This window comes from Sebastes fasciatus, chromosome 1 (assembly GCF_043250625.1).
Source record: "Sebastes fasciatus isolate fSebFas1 chromosome 1, fSebFas1.pri, whole genome shotgun sequence".
Taxonomy (NCBI): Eukaryota; Metazoa; Chordata; class Actinopteri; order Perciformes; family Sebastidae; genus Sebastes; species Sebastes fasciatus.
Genome location: NC_133795.1, coordinates 29,555,996 through 29,572,504, shown reverse-complemented (window position 1 = coordinate 29,572,504; position 16,509 = coordinate 29,555,996). Strand labels below are relative to the sequence as shown.

The 16,509-nt window shown below is 41.4% G+C and overlaps 1 protein-coding gene across 1 annotated transcript; it reads left to right on the top strand.

Moving 5' to 3' along the window:
• Positions 1–3,197: 3,197 nt before the first annotated feature.
• On the top strand, positions 3,198–14,718 carry LOC141771562 (protein Wnt-2b-A-like). The gene is made up of 5 exons (XM_074641968.1): positions 3,198–3,860; positions 6,856–7,076; positions 7,888–8,165; positions 9,318–9,582; positions 13,338–14,718. The coding sequence occupies exons 1-5, from the start codon at positions 3,664–3,666 to the stop codon at positions 13,565–13,567; spliced, it is 1,191 nt and encodes a 396-aa protein (XP_074498069.1). The 5' UTR covers positions 3,198–3,663; the 3' UTR covers positions 13,568–14,718.
• The last annotated feature ends 1,791 nt before the right edge of the window (positions 14,719–16,509 follow it).

The following is a 16,509-nucleotide window of genomic DNA, read 5'->3' as shown; positions in this document are numbered from 1 at the left end:
TCTGTATCAGTGATGCCTGCTGTCACTGCACTGGTCCCGCAACAATGTCATAATCACTGTCATCTGAGTGCTCATCTGTGCTGTCGCTTGTAGTGGTTCAATCTCTTTCTTGTCCTCTCTTGCTCTTTTACTTTTCTCCCTCTCTCATCCCCTCTTCTCCGTCCAAAATTAGCTCAGGCAGGCCATGAGACGGGCCTAGAATAGGAGCCCGGGCCCCCCACACACTGAGCCTCTTAAAAGACCACAGCTGGAGCTGGCTCAAAGCGAGACAGAAAGGAGAGGGAGGGCCAGATGACGAGTGTTATCGCCACCATCACCTGCTCCCTGTAAAGCAATTTGTTATAGAGTTGTCACTGTAAAATCCATAGCTTGTCCCGGGGTAAAGAAAGACAGGGTCACATGTAATGAGGATCCCAGTGTCGCTCCAAATCCAGATATGACATAACTGAAGGACAAACAGCTGGGCTACAGTGTCTGTGATATATTGAATAAGAGGGGAGAATGTCCAGTGACAGAAAAGGAGAAAAAAACTTTAATCTATATTGTAAATTACACAAATTCATGTGCATTTATTTGTTGTTGTGGAGAAAAATGTGAAAGAAAATCATAATTTCTTGTGTAATTTGGACAGTTTGCATTCACAAACACAACATTACATTCGCTGTCCGTGCGGTGGTATTTTTAAACAGCCACATTGTTACTGACCTTTACGTAGCTCTCTTAACTAACACGCCTGGATTTGCACTGATTGAAATGACCTCACACTCTCACACAAACACATACTGTATGCACAAAGCGTCTCGTCAGCGTCTTTCTCTACCTGCTGGACACACACACACATAGCACCACCACTACCAAGTGACTCGCTGAAGTCACAGGGATACAGGCCCAGAAGTGTCCTTGAGGAGGGTCACATGTTTCCACATTGGCTCGATGAGGCAAACCTGTTTCTGGATCGGGACTGTTGATATGAGCTGAACTACAAACATGCACTCCGGCGGCATTACAGGAGAGGTTCAAGTGCTTGGAGCTGGGGGTGGTGGGGTGGGTTGGAAATTCATTCTCCCACCCTGAGTCGAATGGCATGAAGGCAAATTTTTAACACTTATTAATCATTTTTGGAAAAGGACTATATCGGGCCCCATACCAAACTTGGAGAAACCAGCGTTACAGCACATGCCAGATATAAGCCATGCCAAACCACTAACGCAAACACAAGAGGCTGCTTCTACTCCATGTGGAGTTGTCTCTTCAAACCAACGTCTGGGTCTGAAAAGTGAAGCCATAGACTGTATATAAGAAGCGGACGTGGTCACCGTGACGTCACCCATTGGTTTGTGGACTGCTGTTTTGAAGCCTCAAGTTCGGCTTTTTGGTCGTCGCCATCTTGGTTTTTGCAATCAGAACTGACACGAGAAGGACAACTGAATGCTGAATAAGACATTTTTAGGCGACCAAAATATTACAATTAACTTCCATGAACTGACAACACACTGTGAAAGTTGTACGATGAAAACATTGCCAACTCCCAGACCGGACAACGCTGTGGTAGCGACCTGTCAATCACAAGTCGCGCCCTGAAGCATCCCCTGCTTTGTGATCTATTTTACTCTAAATGGGACCATAATTTACTAAATGAACATCATGCTGTATTGAAGAAGACTTGAAACTAGAGATTGAGACCATAAATTCATGTTTACAAGGTTTACTGAGGTAATAAATCAAGTGAGAAGTAGACTCGAAGACTTCTATACAATCTGATTTATTTTTGCAACCAGAGGAGTCGCCCCCTGCTGGCTGTTAGAAAGAATGCAAGTTTAAGGCACTTCCACATTGGCTTCACTCAGTGGGCAACTCCAGAGTCTGAAAAGTGAAGCCAATAGAAGTCTATGAGAAAAAAAACCTCAGGATTCCATGCAACAGTAAAGTTTAATTCTGCAAGAGCATTGCATTGAGACCAATCACACTATGAAACAATGTCTAAAACGCTCCCCCGGGAAGGATTGCCTATCTCTATGGAGACGTCAAGTTCCTGTTTAATGATGTGTCAAAGCACGACAGCTTGACCGCTCATAGCTGAAGGTTCCCAAGAAAAACTTTCTCCTCCACACTGATGACACAAACAGACACGAGGAATGGCCTACCTGACACATTTTTATTAATGGAAACAGTAATGTTTGGTAGTGTTTTCATTCATAAATCAATACTACTAATAATCTCTGTGAACAAATTATTTATTTAGCATGGTTGCCACATGAGGCTTGTTGGTTTAGTTGCACAACTTCCAAATAAGTATAACACAGTCCTTAAAGTGGAGGGTAGGCAGAATGTTTTTGGCATCATTGGTCATAAATGTCATAATGATAATAATAATAGATGTTTCTGAAAACATTTGAGGCGAGAAATAGGCATTGATTCATTTTTGATCAGCGCTGCCTAGTTTGACCGTTTGATCGGAGCTGTGAGTGATTGACAGCTGCTCAGAGACGGCAAGGCTCCAGCTCGGCTCTGATTGTTTTGTTTTTTCTCCGGTCTGTGAAATCTTGTAGATGCCATTAGGAACACCGGAGGACACAGAGACACATGATTTTTGTTTTCAGATTAACCTGTCTCATGCACTACTGTCAGGATATAGTGACCGTTTTATAAAAATAACTTTTTTCTAATCATATTTGTTGCAGCTTTAAGGTGAAGTAATATTATTTGTGAGGCTATACCCCAAAATGAAGTGAAATTAAGCTTGTTCAGGCACATACATACTTGTCATCTGTTTTATTATTATTGTTTTGTTTTGAGGTATTTTATTCCATTTTATTTTGGTATTATTTTAATTGTCTGATTGTATTTGTCTCACTTCAGTCCTGAAATGTTGTAATCCTGGTTCAACCATGTAAAGCACTTTGTAACTTTGTTTTGAAAAGTGCTGTGTAAATAAAGTTTCTTCTTCTCCTCTTTCTCCTTCTTCTCCTTTTCCTTCTCCTCCTTCTTCTACTTCTACTGTCATGTGACATATTCTACCTTCTGGGAAACAAATCAAATGTCTGCTGTATTGTAATGTTTTTTCTGAAGTGGCAACAAGTTGGATACGTTGCTTTTTGTCAGTAGATATCACAGGCAGGCATCAAACTAAATATATACACACCTCCTTGCCTGCTGTCTGTTGGTCTACATACCGCTATTTGTAATGTTCAGACAAAGGGGTGGAGTGGAGGAACAGACAGCTGACGCACCGGAGCGGAGCGGAGCGCGTTTCAGTGCGCATCTTCATTCCATGGCTCCAGGAGGACAGAAAGGTGCGCACAATGTCTGTCCCATCCTCGGAAACGGTTCTTCCACTTGACTCGAATCTGATTTAAGCGTCTTTTTAGCTCTACTGCATCGGATTCATACAGCTTCTCGCAGCTTCAGTGATATTAAATTCGGTGCGCAACAACTGAGGAGAAAAAAGGTGAATTTATTGAGGACTTATTCTGCTCACCCATTCATTACAATCTGGATACTGACAGAGAATCATGGCATTATTAAACTGCTAACCGGAGGAGTTTAAAAGCACTTTTCCTCTCCCTGTGAAGCTCTTCTAGCTCTTCTTGTTCCCATGATGATGATGGACGGCAGACAGTCGTCAAGGACTTTCACACCTGACCGTGCAGCTTTTGCCAACACATGAGAGGAACCAACATGTTTTGTCTGGTGAGATCTCGGAGCTCATCAGACAGCAGCAGCAGCAGCAGCAGCAGGAGGACTATGGGGATCAGACATGGGACAAAAGTCCAACATCACTCCAAACCCATCTCCAAAGTATACTTCACTTTTATTCTGCTCCTGCTCATTTTCACACCGAGGGTGGATTCATCGTGGTGGTGAGTTGAGATCTTTATCAAGTGTATTTGATGATATCTAAGATCAGTTTTAATTATAATCATGATTTATTTATTAAATCAGATAAACATCTCTGACACCAATAGAATACAAAGTGAAGCTTATAGATGCAAGCATATATAGGTTCTGATGCAAACATGACCTAAATATAATTAAAGTTTACCCTGTCAGGTATAAAGATGGAAAATCATCCTGTAAAAAAGGCTAAAAGGGAAATATATTTAATTATATATATATTAATAAAACATTTAAAAAATATATAAATTAATGTATATTTTTGTTTATTTTATTTATTGTTAATAATTAATTAAAAATATTATTACATATTAATTTTATTTAACTTTCTTTTGCTTTATTTGACAAAGATGATCTTAAACTTCCATCTTGATAAAGTCATTCAGATGATTTTTTTCACCAACAAACCTAACAAAATTGTGTCCAATGAAAAGGTAAAAATGGAACACTTTCATCTTGGTTCACCTCTACATGGGATTTCTTTTTTAAAACATCAATGCAAAGTGAAATGTTGAGCACAGCAATGTGTGTCATGTGTTTATGAAGATTAATGGTGTTGGGAGGAATCTCCCCTATCCATCCATCTTGCCCAGAGCAAGTAGCAGGTGCAGGCGCTGGTGCATGAATAAATGCCCCTTGATGATAATTCTCTTGAGGTTTTAAATGCTCAGAGGAGAAAAAAAAAAAGCACCCCCCTTCCCCCTCCCCTTATCCCACCCACCTGAAATAGTTGTCCTCGTGTCAGGCCACACTTGCAGAAATTGTATTTGATGTGTACTTTATATTTAACCAACCACAGTGAAGCAGCTCTAATTTTCTTCCTCGCAATCGCAATTAAACTGTTTTCCAGATGGATTTAGATGAAAAAAATGCACCCTTTGTAAATAATGTTATGAATGGTAATTTCCCAAGAGAGCCAAAAGCATATGTTATCCTATATCGCCCTTTGCTGCCTTATGCAAATACACTATGAAAAAAAACTGTGATTAAATCACTGAGAAATTCCAGAAAAAGAGAGAGCGAGACACAGAGCAGGAGAGTCTTGGATGTCCAGATGATTAATACTTATTTAACACTGGTTTGTATTGTTAGGGCCTATTTTTAACCATTGCGATAAGTTAGAAGAGCACCATGTGTCTTTGCTGCACAGGAGCCCCTTCTTCCCTCTCTCTCTTTCTATGTGTGTGTCCTCTTGGAGACAGTCAGGGGTCCTTTGGCACAGCCGGTATGTACGACACACAATAAACACAAGTAGTGCTTCTGCTCTGCTTTACTGCTCAGGCAGATAGTCTCGGTTCGTACGGGGACTGGGACAGCCATAACGGGAGTGGAAACTGCCTGCTACGTCCGTTTCTGTCTCGGTGGCCAGGCGACACAAATGTGGCTGCGATTAGGGACTATAATGATATCCGGATGGAGAGTGGAGCGTGCAGGCTTATAGAGGGAGGGAGGAGAGGTGGTGAGGTGGCGAGGGGGGAGGTCTGTCGTCTGCATATGGTTGATCTGTAAGGCTGGGGGGGAAAGGCCTGAGCGGTCACTTGCACTGTAGATGACTGTACTAATGTCCTGTTGATAAGAGCCCCACCACCCTCCAAGTGTCACAATACCAGCAGCATGTGATCCGCCCTTTTAAGAGTTGCTACAAAGTGAGGGATTATGTCTGAATAGAGCAGGAAGCAAAGGCCCGTCACAGGGAAAAGGAGGTGCTATTCACTGAACGGGAGGAATTTAATAATCTCTTCTACGTCCTGGATATCTGAGTCTCAAGTAGACTATGGTATTGATGGGAAGAAAAATAGGCACGCTAGTAGGAGTCCAATCGGTAAATTAAATTTCAAGGAAAAGTTTGACATTTTGGGGAAATATGTTTAATCCAGTGGGCAACCTCTGGTTGTAGCCATTAGAGGGCGACTCCTCTGGTTGCAAAAAGAAGTCTGATTGTATAAAAGTCTATATGAGAAAATGACCCTACTTTGACCCTAAACATTGTAAACATGAGTTTATGGTCTCCATCGCTAGTTTCAAGTCTCCTTCAATACAGCATGACGTTCATTTAGTAAATTATGGTTTAGAGTCAAATAGACGTGTTTTTGATTCATGAAAGTTAATTGTAAGATTTTGGTGGCCTAAAAATGTCTTATTTAGCATTTGGTTGTACTTAGCTCCACCCTCTCGTGTCACTTCTGGTTGCAAAAAACCAAGATGCCGATGGACAAAAACCAAGATGGTGACAACCAAAATGCTGGACTTGAGGTTCCAAAACGGCAGTCCACAAACCAGTGGGGGACGTGGGGGGTAGTGTGCCTGAGCTCATCCCGACCAAGATGTTGGAGTTATCGGAATTTTCTGACAGATTCAATTCTCACAACAAACAGCGATATCTGTCTGAGAATAACTAATAATAATTAATGTTGAATATGAATAATGAATAATGTTGTGGGATTATTCCTTATTTCATCGGCTATTTTGGGATTCAACATTATTATTACATATTTATATATAAATTAAAACAAAGCCTTCGAATAGTGATTTGGAGATCGAATACCATGGCAACGGTCGAAGCTTCGAAGCAAGTTTCTGTGTAACAAACCATCTGACGGGGTCAGGTTACAGTTTGTATCTGGATTTACTTGTTAATGAACCAATACACAACACAGCAAATGTAGATAATTTATAGGCTATTTGTTGGCACGAACAAAAAGTTAGCAGCAGGGGTAACCATCTTGCAATAATGCGTGAACACTCCCAACATGAATGCCAAATAAGACAAAGCTGAGATAACCTCGATGACATCATTATGGGTTATTTTCTCAGACTCGACACCGCTCCTCCAGAGCCACAGAAGACGATACACTGTACCACTTAACACAGGCTAAGATGCAGGGCCCAATGATGAATAAACATTGTGTAAAGTTGGTGGAGTGCCCCTTTAACTTATCATGATCAATACTGTGTCTGCAGGTACATCGGAGCGCTGGGTGCTCGGGTGATCTGCGACAACATTCCCGGCCTGGTGAACAAGCAGCGGCAGCTGTGTCAGCGGCACCCGGACCTGATGCAGTCCATCGGCGAGGGGGCCAAAGAGTGGATCAAAGAGTGCCAGCACCAGTTCAGAAACCACCGCTGGAACTGCAGCACGCTGGACCGCGACCACACCGTGTTTGGCAGGGTGATGCTGCGAAGTGAGTCTGCACATGCGTGACTGGGATTTCTATCTGTGTGGCTTTTTGTGCGTGCGTGACAGTGGTTGTTTATGTCAGAGACACTCGAGTTAATCATCCTCGTAAAATGTCTCCGCTGTTACCAGATAAGCAGAGAATTAATAGGTGTCTTATTAAATCAACTTTGCCCTAGAATACAAACAGAAAGAGAAAGTTTTTTTTTTCACCTTCTTTGGAATGAGGGCAGATTGGGAAAGTGGATGTTCTCCGAAAACAAGTAGCAGATCGAGAGATCCACACTGGTGATGTATAAACAGTAATAGGAGATGTAAATATTTGGGTAGATGTTTCTGGCAGCCAGACAAAGCTTTACTCCCTGACATATCGCCTGTGTTCTGCTCCATTGCGTGAGCAGGAATGAGAACAGGAGGTGGGTGGGAAAGCCAGACCAAATAACCCCCAAAATCTCCTCTTGTCTGAAATGAAAACAGCCCAGTGACTGAGAAAGCTGCCATCTGTGCAAAATAAAAGGTGAAAGGAGAGTCGGCTGGACTGGGATGTTATAGCTGCTGGACCCTCCACCATAAATGGAATCATTTCAGTGCTCCTGTCTGGAATATACTGGATCGAGTAACACAGTGAACTTGGGCACGGAAAAATGAATGTTACCAAAGAAAGCAACAGAACCAGTGTCAACGTGGTTTCTGACAACGTTTACAACACTGTCAAATGAAAAGTGGCAGTAAGAAAATCTGCAAACAATTTTCATTGCAAATATTACATTATTTTCTAAAGGGTTTAATTGCAACACCTCTCTTTCCTGTGAACCCAGGCAGCCGCGAGGCGGCGTTCGTGTACGCCATCTCTTCAGCAGGAGTGGTCTACGCCATCACCAGGGCCTGCAGCCAGGGGGAGCTAAAGATCTGCAACTGCGACGGCCAGAAGCGAGGGCGAGCTAGCGACGACAGGGGGGATTTTGACTGGGGCGGATGCAGCGACAACATCAACTACGGCATCAAATTTGCCAAGGCGTTCGTGGACGCTCGAGAGAGGATGGTGAAAGACGCTCGTGCGCTGATGAACCTACACAACAACCGGTGCGGTCGGATGGTGAGCAGCAGCTTCAATGTTGATACTTGAGCTTTAGCACCAGTCTGTTTCGCAGTCGAGAGTCATATTTCTGAATGTATACGCCGGTGTTCTACTATAAGAGACTATGAGAGAAAAGAGCACATTTTAACACAATTTACCTCATATTGAATATATATGGGCACTATCAATTATTTACAGAAAATATTCTTTCCATTAGGCTTGGGCAATATGACAGTGAATACTGTAAGAAATGACAGTTTCTTTCAAGTAGGTTATCCATTTAGCTAGCGCTGGATGATAATTCAATAGGAGCATTTATCGTGTTTCAATGGAATCATATTGTGATGAAATCATATATCGAGATAGACAATTATGTAGTCTAAATTGCACAAGCACATTCTAATCTGATCATTTAGCAGTAAATTTCTTAATTAAATAAGAAAATACTCAGTACTTTTCATCTGTCAATTATTTAATTCACACAGTAGTACACAAAACCGTGTGGTTATTTCTTATAGACTATTATTTATTGAATTAGATAAATCATGTTATATACTGTATATCGTTATTGAAAAATGATTACCTATATCCGCAAATCAAACTATATATATATATGTAGATATATATCTATATCTATATATCTATATAGATATAGATATATATGTATTTATTATTTTAGACAAATTATTATTATTTCAGACAAATTGATTAGATTTAGATTGACTAATTCAATAATCGAACGGCTCCAATCTCAATTCCAGAAAATACACCATTTCACAACATATATTAATATGAATATCGCAATATAAAAATAAATGTACCATGACATTTTATCTATGTAGTCCACCAATGATCTCAAGTGTTGTACTGTTTATGTTACCGACCTGACTTTGCTTTTAACAGAAGAAGAGTAAAATACTCTGGGTTCATTTCCAGACAGCAGGCAACAAAGTGAGATCAAATCTCTCAACAGCACACATTATGAATTTGCTTTCATTGATAGATTTAGTTAGTGATGTGTTAGTCACAGTTAGTAAGCTAGATTGTCCGAAAAGGTCTCTGGAGAAACTTACAGTAAAGTAAACTCCAGTCAGAGTGAAGCGGGGCTGATCACACTTACATCCTGCCGTCATAGGCTTAACACCCTGTCACCTTTGACCTCTGCTCTAGGCAGTGAAGCGCTTTATGAAGCTGGAGTGCAAGTGTCACGGGGTGAGTGGCTCCTGTTCTCTGAGGACCTGCTGGCTGGCGATGTCCGACTTCAGGCGAAGTGGAGACTACCTTCGCAAGAAGTACAACACAGCCATCGAGGTGACCATGAACCAGGACGGGACGGGCTTCATGGTGGCCGACAAGGACTTCAAGGGAAGCACCAAGAATGAGTTAGTGTACGTCGAGAACTCGCCAGATTACTGTCTCACGGACCGCTCAGCAGGTGAGTGAATACATTTTGTCATTGAGAAGTAAGTTTATGTTTTAATAAAAGGGTGAAAATGTGTATAGATACTTTAGATGCACATAAATAAAGAGAGGGACATAAAGACTATGAGACAACGGAGGCTGTAAATTTACATGATGAAACAGGGCTCAACAGTAAGGGTTGCCATGTTGCCATTGGCAACCATTTTGAGAAATTGGCAATCAATTCTTGGCTTTTTTAACATGTGAAAAATAGGGACAGCAAACAGCAAAACATGCACCCGAGTCTCTTCAGCTGTATGTGAGAGGGGATTCAGCTGTCTACAGATCGGAAGTCGTCTCTGAAAGGAGAGATGATGGACAAGCTGATGTTGGTGTCACTTGAGGGATCCACTATCCAAGACTTCAATGCTGAAGGGCCATTGGATCTGTGGTTGGAATCAGCGGTTAAAAGAAATATTTATAATTAATTAAAACGCTGAGAAAAACTCAGAGTGGCGGCTCGTCTCTTTAAGGAGAAAAGCTGGTCCACCTTAAGATGCAAGGTACAGGAAGTTGGCTCCGGTCTATAGCTCGCTTGAGCGGAGCGAGTTGTAACCTCGTAACATTTATCCACCGACAAATATACTAATATAATATCCACGACGCAATGACAGCACGGCGGCGAGCACGAAGCTACCAGCAGAGCTATAGCTGCTGACGTAGCTCAAAAACACACTCTGTATGTCGGACCTTCGCTACAGTTAATCTGGGCAAACAGAGTATCGTTACGCCGGGCAGACACACAGCGGGCAATCTGCTTAACTAATTTAAATGTGAGGTGGAGACTTTTACTGGGAACGTGGCTGCATGTCCGCGACACTACATGCAGCCCCACGGGTGCTACAGTAGCTCTCCTGGCGGTGAACTGGGGACTCAGTTATCAGGCACTAATCTTGTCGGTTAACGGTTAATAATCGGTTATACCAGGAATTGAGGGTGGACGCTTTAACTGATAACACTCAAGATTCAAGATTTCTTTTAAAGTATTAGATAAAACTAGGGCTGTCAATCGATTAAAATTTTTAATCGGAATTTATGACAATGATTGTCCATAGTTTATCGTGATTAATTAATTAATTAAAATTAATCTAATTTTTTGTATCTGTTAAAAATGTACCTTAAAGGGAGATTTGTCAAGTATTTAATACTCTTAGCAATATGGGATTGGGCATATATGCTGCTTTATGCAAATGTACAGTATGTAGCTATATATTTATTATTGAAAATCAATTAACAACACAAAACAATGACAGATATTGTCCTTAAACCCTCACAGGTACTGCATTTAGCATAAAAAACATGCTCAAATCATAAGATGGCAAACTGCAGCCCAACAGGCAACAACAGCTGTCAGTGTGTCAGTGTGTTGACTTGAATATGACTTGCCCCAAACTGCATGTGATTATCATAAAGTGGGCATGTCTGTAAATTCATTCATTCACATATCTTGAGGTCAGAGGTCAAGGGACCCCTTTGAAAATGGCCATGCCAGATTTTTGTCGCCAAATTTTAGCGTAAGTTTGGAGCGTTATATGACATCGTTGGTACCAATGGATTCATTAGGTTTTTCTTGTTTCACATGATCTTAACTCTCACTTTAAAACTGAGCCCGCTACAACCTAAAACTTAAGAAATCTATGATTTGACACAAAAACGGTCCGCCAGAGTCCGACATCAGAACTGCACCCAACAGTCTGTTATACATAGCAATGAATAAAGAAAGAAATAACAGACCGTAGAACGCCGTGATTGACCAATCAGAATTGAGTATTCAACAATGCCGTGTAATAAAAACAAATATCGCCATATATATTGGCCTCTTCCATTTATTGCTCAGGCTCTACTTCTAAATTTCCCACCAGAATTCTGTCATCACCACAATACATTATAAATTATCAGCATTTGGTTTATGGACCTTAAAGCCCCCAAAATTTTATCTGATAAACTGGACGACAATTTCTCTTAACCGACATGATGTCCCCAGTACAAACCTAAAACTATTGTATGTGGTAGAGATGCCCCGATCCTAAAATAAAGCTGATACCAGATCGGACTCCGCATCAGCAGATACCAAACATTAAAGGACTCGGAACGAGGTCCAGGCCAAAAAGACTTGATCCCCAATATTTCATAAATGCTACAACTCCTCAAGACCCAAGCCAAATTCCTGTGACTGCTTATTAAAATGAAGGTGAGCTCCAAAGTTAGCGACGACTTTGGCCCAGGCTGACCTTTAAAGTGGACCAGCTATTCTCGGACATTATGACCGGTTACCACATAACGGAAACCCGGATTAAGATGACATTTTAAAAAAATATATAAAATATTGCAACACCAAATTCAGCATTCACTTAAAAGACAATTGATTATATTGTTATGAGACAAGTCAAACAGGTGGTTGGCCCTGTGTCACTCTGTGAATTTATAAGAATCAGAGACTCGTCCACTGAAGGCTTGCATTCCTTCACAGCTTAACGTTCAATGATTTGACCTTTAACATCTCCTTTAATTCCTGTTGTTTGCTTTACCTTGTTAAGCTCTGTCTCTCTCCTCCAATCCAGCCCCTTCAATAGAGCGTGAAGGAGTTCACGAGCTCACTGTTAATAGTTTAGGTAAGATATAGCGTAGTGAATAAGTGCAGGGGACATGATGGTACCACTCCTCCCTGCTGTTTGCAGCTTGACAACTGAGGTTTAATGAAGGTGTGTTCACTCAAAGAAAAGGCCGTCTTTCCTTGTTTAAAGGTGATCTTAAAAAGGAGCTTATGACCCTCCACGTCACTAATCTCCATTGTATAGGAATTCATAGCCCAAGGATACATGCAGGCTTATTTTTCAAATCCTTCCTTTGGTCAGTATTAGGCTCCACTCCCTAGAGCCTTGGGGGGGATATCTCTTCTTATCCTTTCTTCTTTACTTCAGGGATGCTCTGTTATTAGATGTGGCATCTGATCTAAGGCTTAGACTTTACACCAGTACATGGACACCTTTGTGTTTGTCTCTGGGACTATTCTGTCAGCGTGTCTGTAAGCCAATACCCTCCCGAAGAGTGTGGGAAAAGTGATATCACGTTTGGAAAGAATTGTTTCAGTTTTCAGCATCAAAATATTCACATGGTGTTCAGAGGTGGTCAACTGCCAACATTAGCAGCTCTGGACATCTACAGTATGTCGTCACTGGAGGATTTCCAAAATGGAATAAAGTTGAGCTGATGTGTGACGAGAAGTAACAACCACCGAAGAAGAAGAGTGACTATAGAGTCACTGTATGTGCAATAGGAAAGGTGTCATTCACACTTCAAAAATAGAGCTCTAATTCCTTTTAAGCTGCAATATTTATCACCCTTGGATCAAATAACTATGTGTAATGTGTAAGAGGTTACTCATAGTTAGAATTATCACCCAACCCTCCTGTCCCCCTCAGCTCTACAGAGCGTTGTAGCATTGTTTTGTTTTGGTAACTCATCAATCAAAGTCAATACTTTAATTTGCAAAGAAATGCGCCCTCTCAAAGTAGTGCTATGATGTCCATTGTTGCAGGCACTGTGATAAATGCCAATCCCATTGTTTGCATAAAAAAGTAAACTTTCTTTACTCAGATTTTATGTATATGGTGGTGTTCTTAATACAATTACAGTTTTCCTATTTGATTTAAAAAAAAAATAATTTAAATTATTCTGGAAGATCATTTTCTGTCTAATGCAAATAACTGTACATACATTTCTTTACAGGCTCCTTGGGCACAGCGGGCAGAGTGTGCAACAAGTCCTCCCGAGGCACCGAGGGCTGTGAGGTCATGTGCTGTGGGCGGGGCTACGACACCATGCGCGTCAAACGTGTCACCAAGTGCGAGTGCAAGTTCAAGTGGTGCTGCGCCGTGGAGTGCAGCGACTGCGAGGACTTGGTGGACGTTCACACCTGCAAGCCCCACAAGCGACCCGATTGGCTGGACGTAACCTAACGAGGAGAGACCTGACCGATCGCATGTCACCACTGACTCAATAACCTGCGCGCTAATGACTGCATTTTATTATGGGATATATAATTGGGATCTCTTAACTGTAATACCTCTGGCTTTTGATCCTTTGACACTTCCTGAAGCAGAGACTTCACAGACAACGATGCTAAACTGGAAACAAGGCCCAGTTTCTGATCGTGTGCTGCTTTAATAAGAATGTGTTGAGCTTTTTTAAGACAAACTTTGAATCTTTGATACAAAACGGCTGAATATAGTATTATTCAGATGTAAATGCACCCTTGTTTGAAGCAAAGAGATATGAGGTTATGTCTGCCTGTTTCAGTATGCAAAGACTGTGTGAGAACATGACATACTGCTCATACTGATGATCATAATAACGGTAATATTTAGCCTGACGAGAGAGAGATAAAGAAAGAAGGATGGAGATATCTTTGGAGATTGACATTGTATCATTTAAAATGATATCAGGTCATAGTATGGTACTGCAACAAATCACTTAAAATAAAAAAGACAGTTGCAGCGAATGAGTGCAACTCTAATGAACTGACAAATGTGGAAAAGGGAGCTTGTGAAAAAGTTTCTACTCGAATAAGATCAGACAATCACACTGTGAACCGGGAGGAACTGCAAACAGGAGAACAAGCAAGGACTGCAGAGCTGAATTTGAGCAGGTACCCGGAGAGAAACAGGACATACCAAGCAGGACAAATGAAGCTTCATATGGACTTTGGATTGTTGTCTCTGAAAGAGTGACATTTTTCATACATTACCCCATGTTTGACTGTCTGCAATTGGTTTAACACAATCTGGCTGTGTTGCCTTATGAAGTACTTCATCATTTCTACCTCTGGTTCCTGGTCTTTGTTTTCATTTTTTGTTTCAGTGCTGCACCGACAACTTCAAGTAATTGTTGTTAGGCCATGTTCAGACAGACAATACTGTAAAATAGATAATAGAGAGGGAATTATGACCTGTATAACTTCCTAACAAAAAAGCAGTATGCAAAATATAGATTTATTGTTTTACTTTTGTTTTTTACCGTGGTATCGAGAATGTGGAATTTCACTGGTATTTTTATTGACAACTAAATTTCTGGTATCGTGACATCCCTAATACAAACTACAAACTCCTGTGCATTGAGTGTGTGATATGTCTTCAAACTCATAATTTATTATTTAAAACTGCCCCTCCTGGATCTTATCATCATCATCATCAATACCTTAAACAACACGTCCCCACCAACGCAGCTGTTTTCGATCTGAACACCTGGTTAGCCGTCATGCTGGCAGCCTTTGTTGTTTGCCAAGATTTACCCATTTCAAGTTTCTCTTGGCCATAGTTATGTTTTATCCACCCCTCATGATCTAGTTTGATGGCAGTAAACTCCACCAGAATGCTATGGAGATGTTTTGAAATCTTACATTACTTTATTCAGATGCAGATTTAAAATTTTGTTTCTGTTAAAAAAAATCCTTCTTTACATCCTGCATTGATGCTGTTGTGATTTAACTTTTAAATCTATGGATCACTGATTGTGAGAAACATTGAATTCCTTTTAAGATAATATCAGACTCTGTTCTTCCCCTTGGATCACTGTCCAGGAGCTTTATGCTCAGGTAAATGTGTTTTATGTTTCCTGGCTGCTGTTTGCTCATTTTGTCTGCTCAATGGTGAACTGAGACTTTACTGATATGAAAAATATTGTTAATGTATGTGATGATGGTTAGGGATGCTAATATTGAATTTTTTTTTTTTTAACCGATAACCAACCCTCGTTAACCGATATTATTAACAGTTAACCGACAAGATTTGTGCCTCACATGCAGCGGTGCGCCAGCTCTAGTGTATGAGCACAACAGACAACTGAATCCCCAGTTCACCGTCAGGAGAGTTACTGTAGCAGCTACAATGCTGCGTGTAGTGTCGCAGACATGCAGCCACTTTCCCAGTACAAGTCTCCACCGCACGTTTGGTTTAGTTTAGCAGGTTGTCAGCTGGGTGTCTGCCCGGCATAACCCCGACAAACAGTGTGTGTATTTGTGCTACGTAAGCAGCTCTAGCATTGCCGGTGGCTTCTTGCTCGTCGTCGCCACACACATACAGTCCGTCAGCTCAGCGTAACTTTAACAAGTGTCCGATAGACCGTGTGTGTGGTGGCGGTGAGTCCCTAGTGTACACTCAGGGAGCGTTACTGTAGCAGCCACGATGCTGCGTTCACTGTCTCCAGTTAACCCGTCTGGGAGCGTTACTGTATCAGCCACGGTGCTGCGTGTAGTGTCGCGGACATGCAGCCACTTTCCCAGTAACTCTCCACCGCGCATTCAGTTTAGTTTAGCCGGTTGTCAGCTGTGTGTCTGTCCGGCGTAACAATAGCGAGTGTCCGACAAACAGTGTGTGTGTTTGTGCTACATTAGCAGCTCTAGCGTCTGTCAGCGCGGTGTAACTTTAGCGAGTTTCGGACAGACCGTGTGTGTGTGGCGGCGGTGAGTGTGGGGTTGTTGGTGGCGTTATAGCTGTGAACGTAGGTGTAGCAGTGTGTGTACAGTCTATTTGTCAGTGAATAAATGCTACGAGGCTACAACTCCTCCGCTCAAGACCAAAGCCAAATTCCTGTATCTGCAACTCCGCCTCAGACTCTCTTAATGTGGGCTCTTAAGGTGGACCAGCTTTTCTCCTTAAAGTGACGAGCCGCTCCTCTCAGTTTTGCTCAGCTTTTTAATTAATTATTAATATTTCTTTTAACCGTTTATATAGCGTTAATCGGTTAAAATGCTTAATGTCAGTTAACAGTTAATTATTAACATCCCTAATGATGGTTCATGATGTCAGTAACTTATGGTGGTTCACCTTCATTACTTCCAGCTTTAACAGTGAGACACCACAGCTGTGTGTCACCAACAGTTTACGCTGCTGATAATGTATAA

Excerpts from the sequence above, each read along its gene's own strand:
- LOC141771562 (XM_074641968.1), top strand. The coding sequence starts at position 3,664 with ATGAGAGGAACCAACATGTTTTGTCTGGTGAGATCTCGGAGCTCATCA. Across the intron at positions 7,077-7,887 it reads TGGCAGGGTGATGCTGCGAA|GCAGCCGCGAGGCGGCGTTC; the intron begins GTGAGTCTGCAC and ends CTGTGAACCCAG. Across the intron at positions 9,583-13,337 it reads TCTCACGGACCGCTCAGCAG|GCTCCTTGGGCACAGCGGGC; the intron begins GTGAGTGAATAC and ends ATTTCTTTACAG.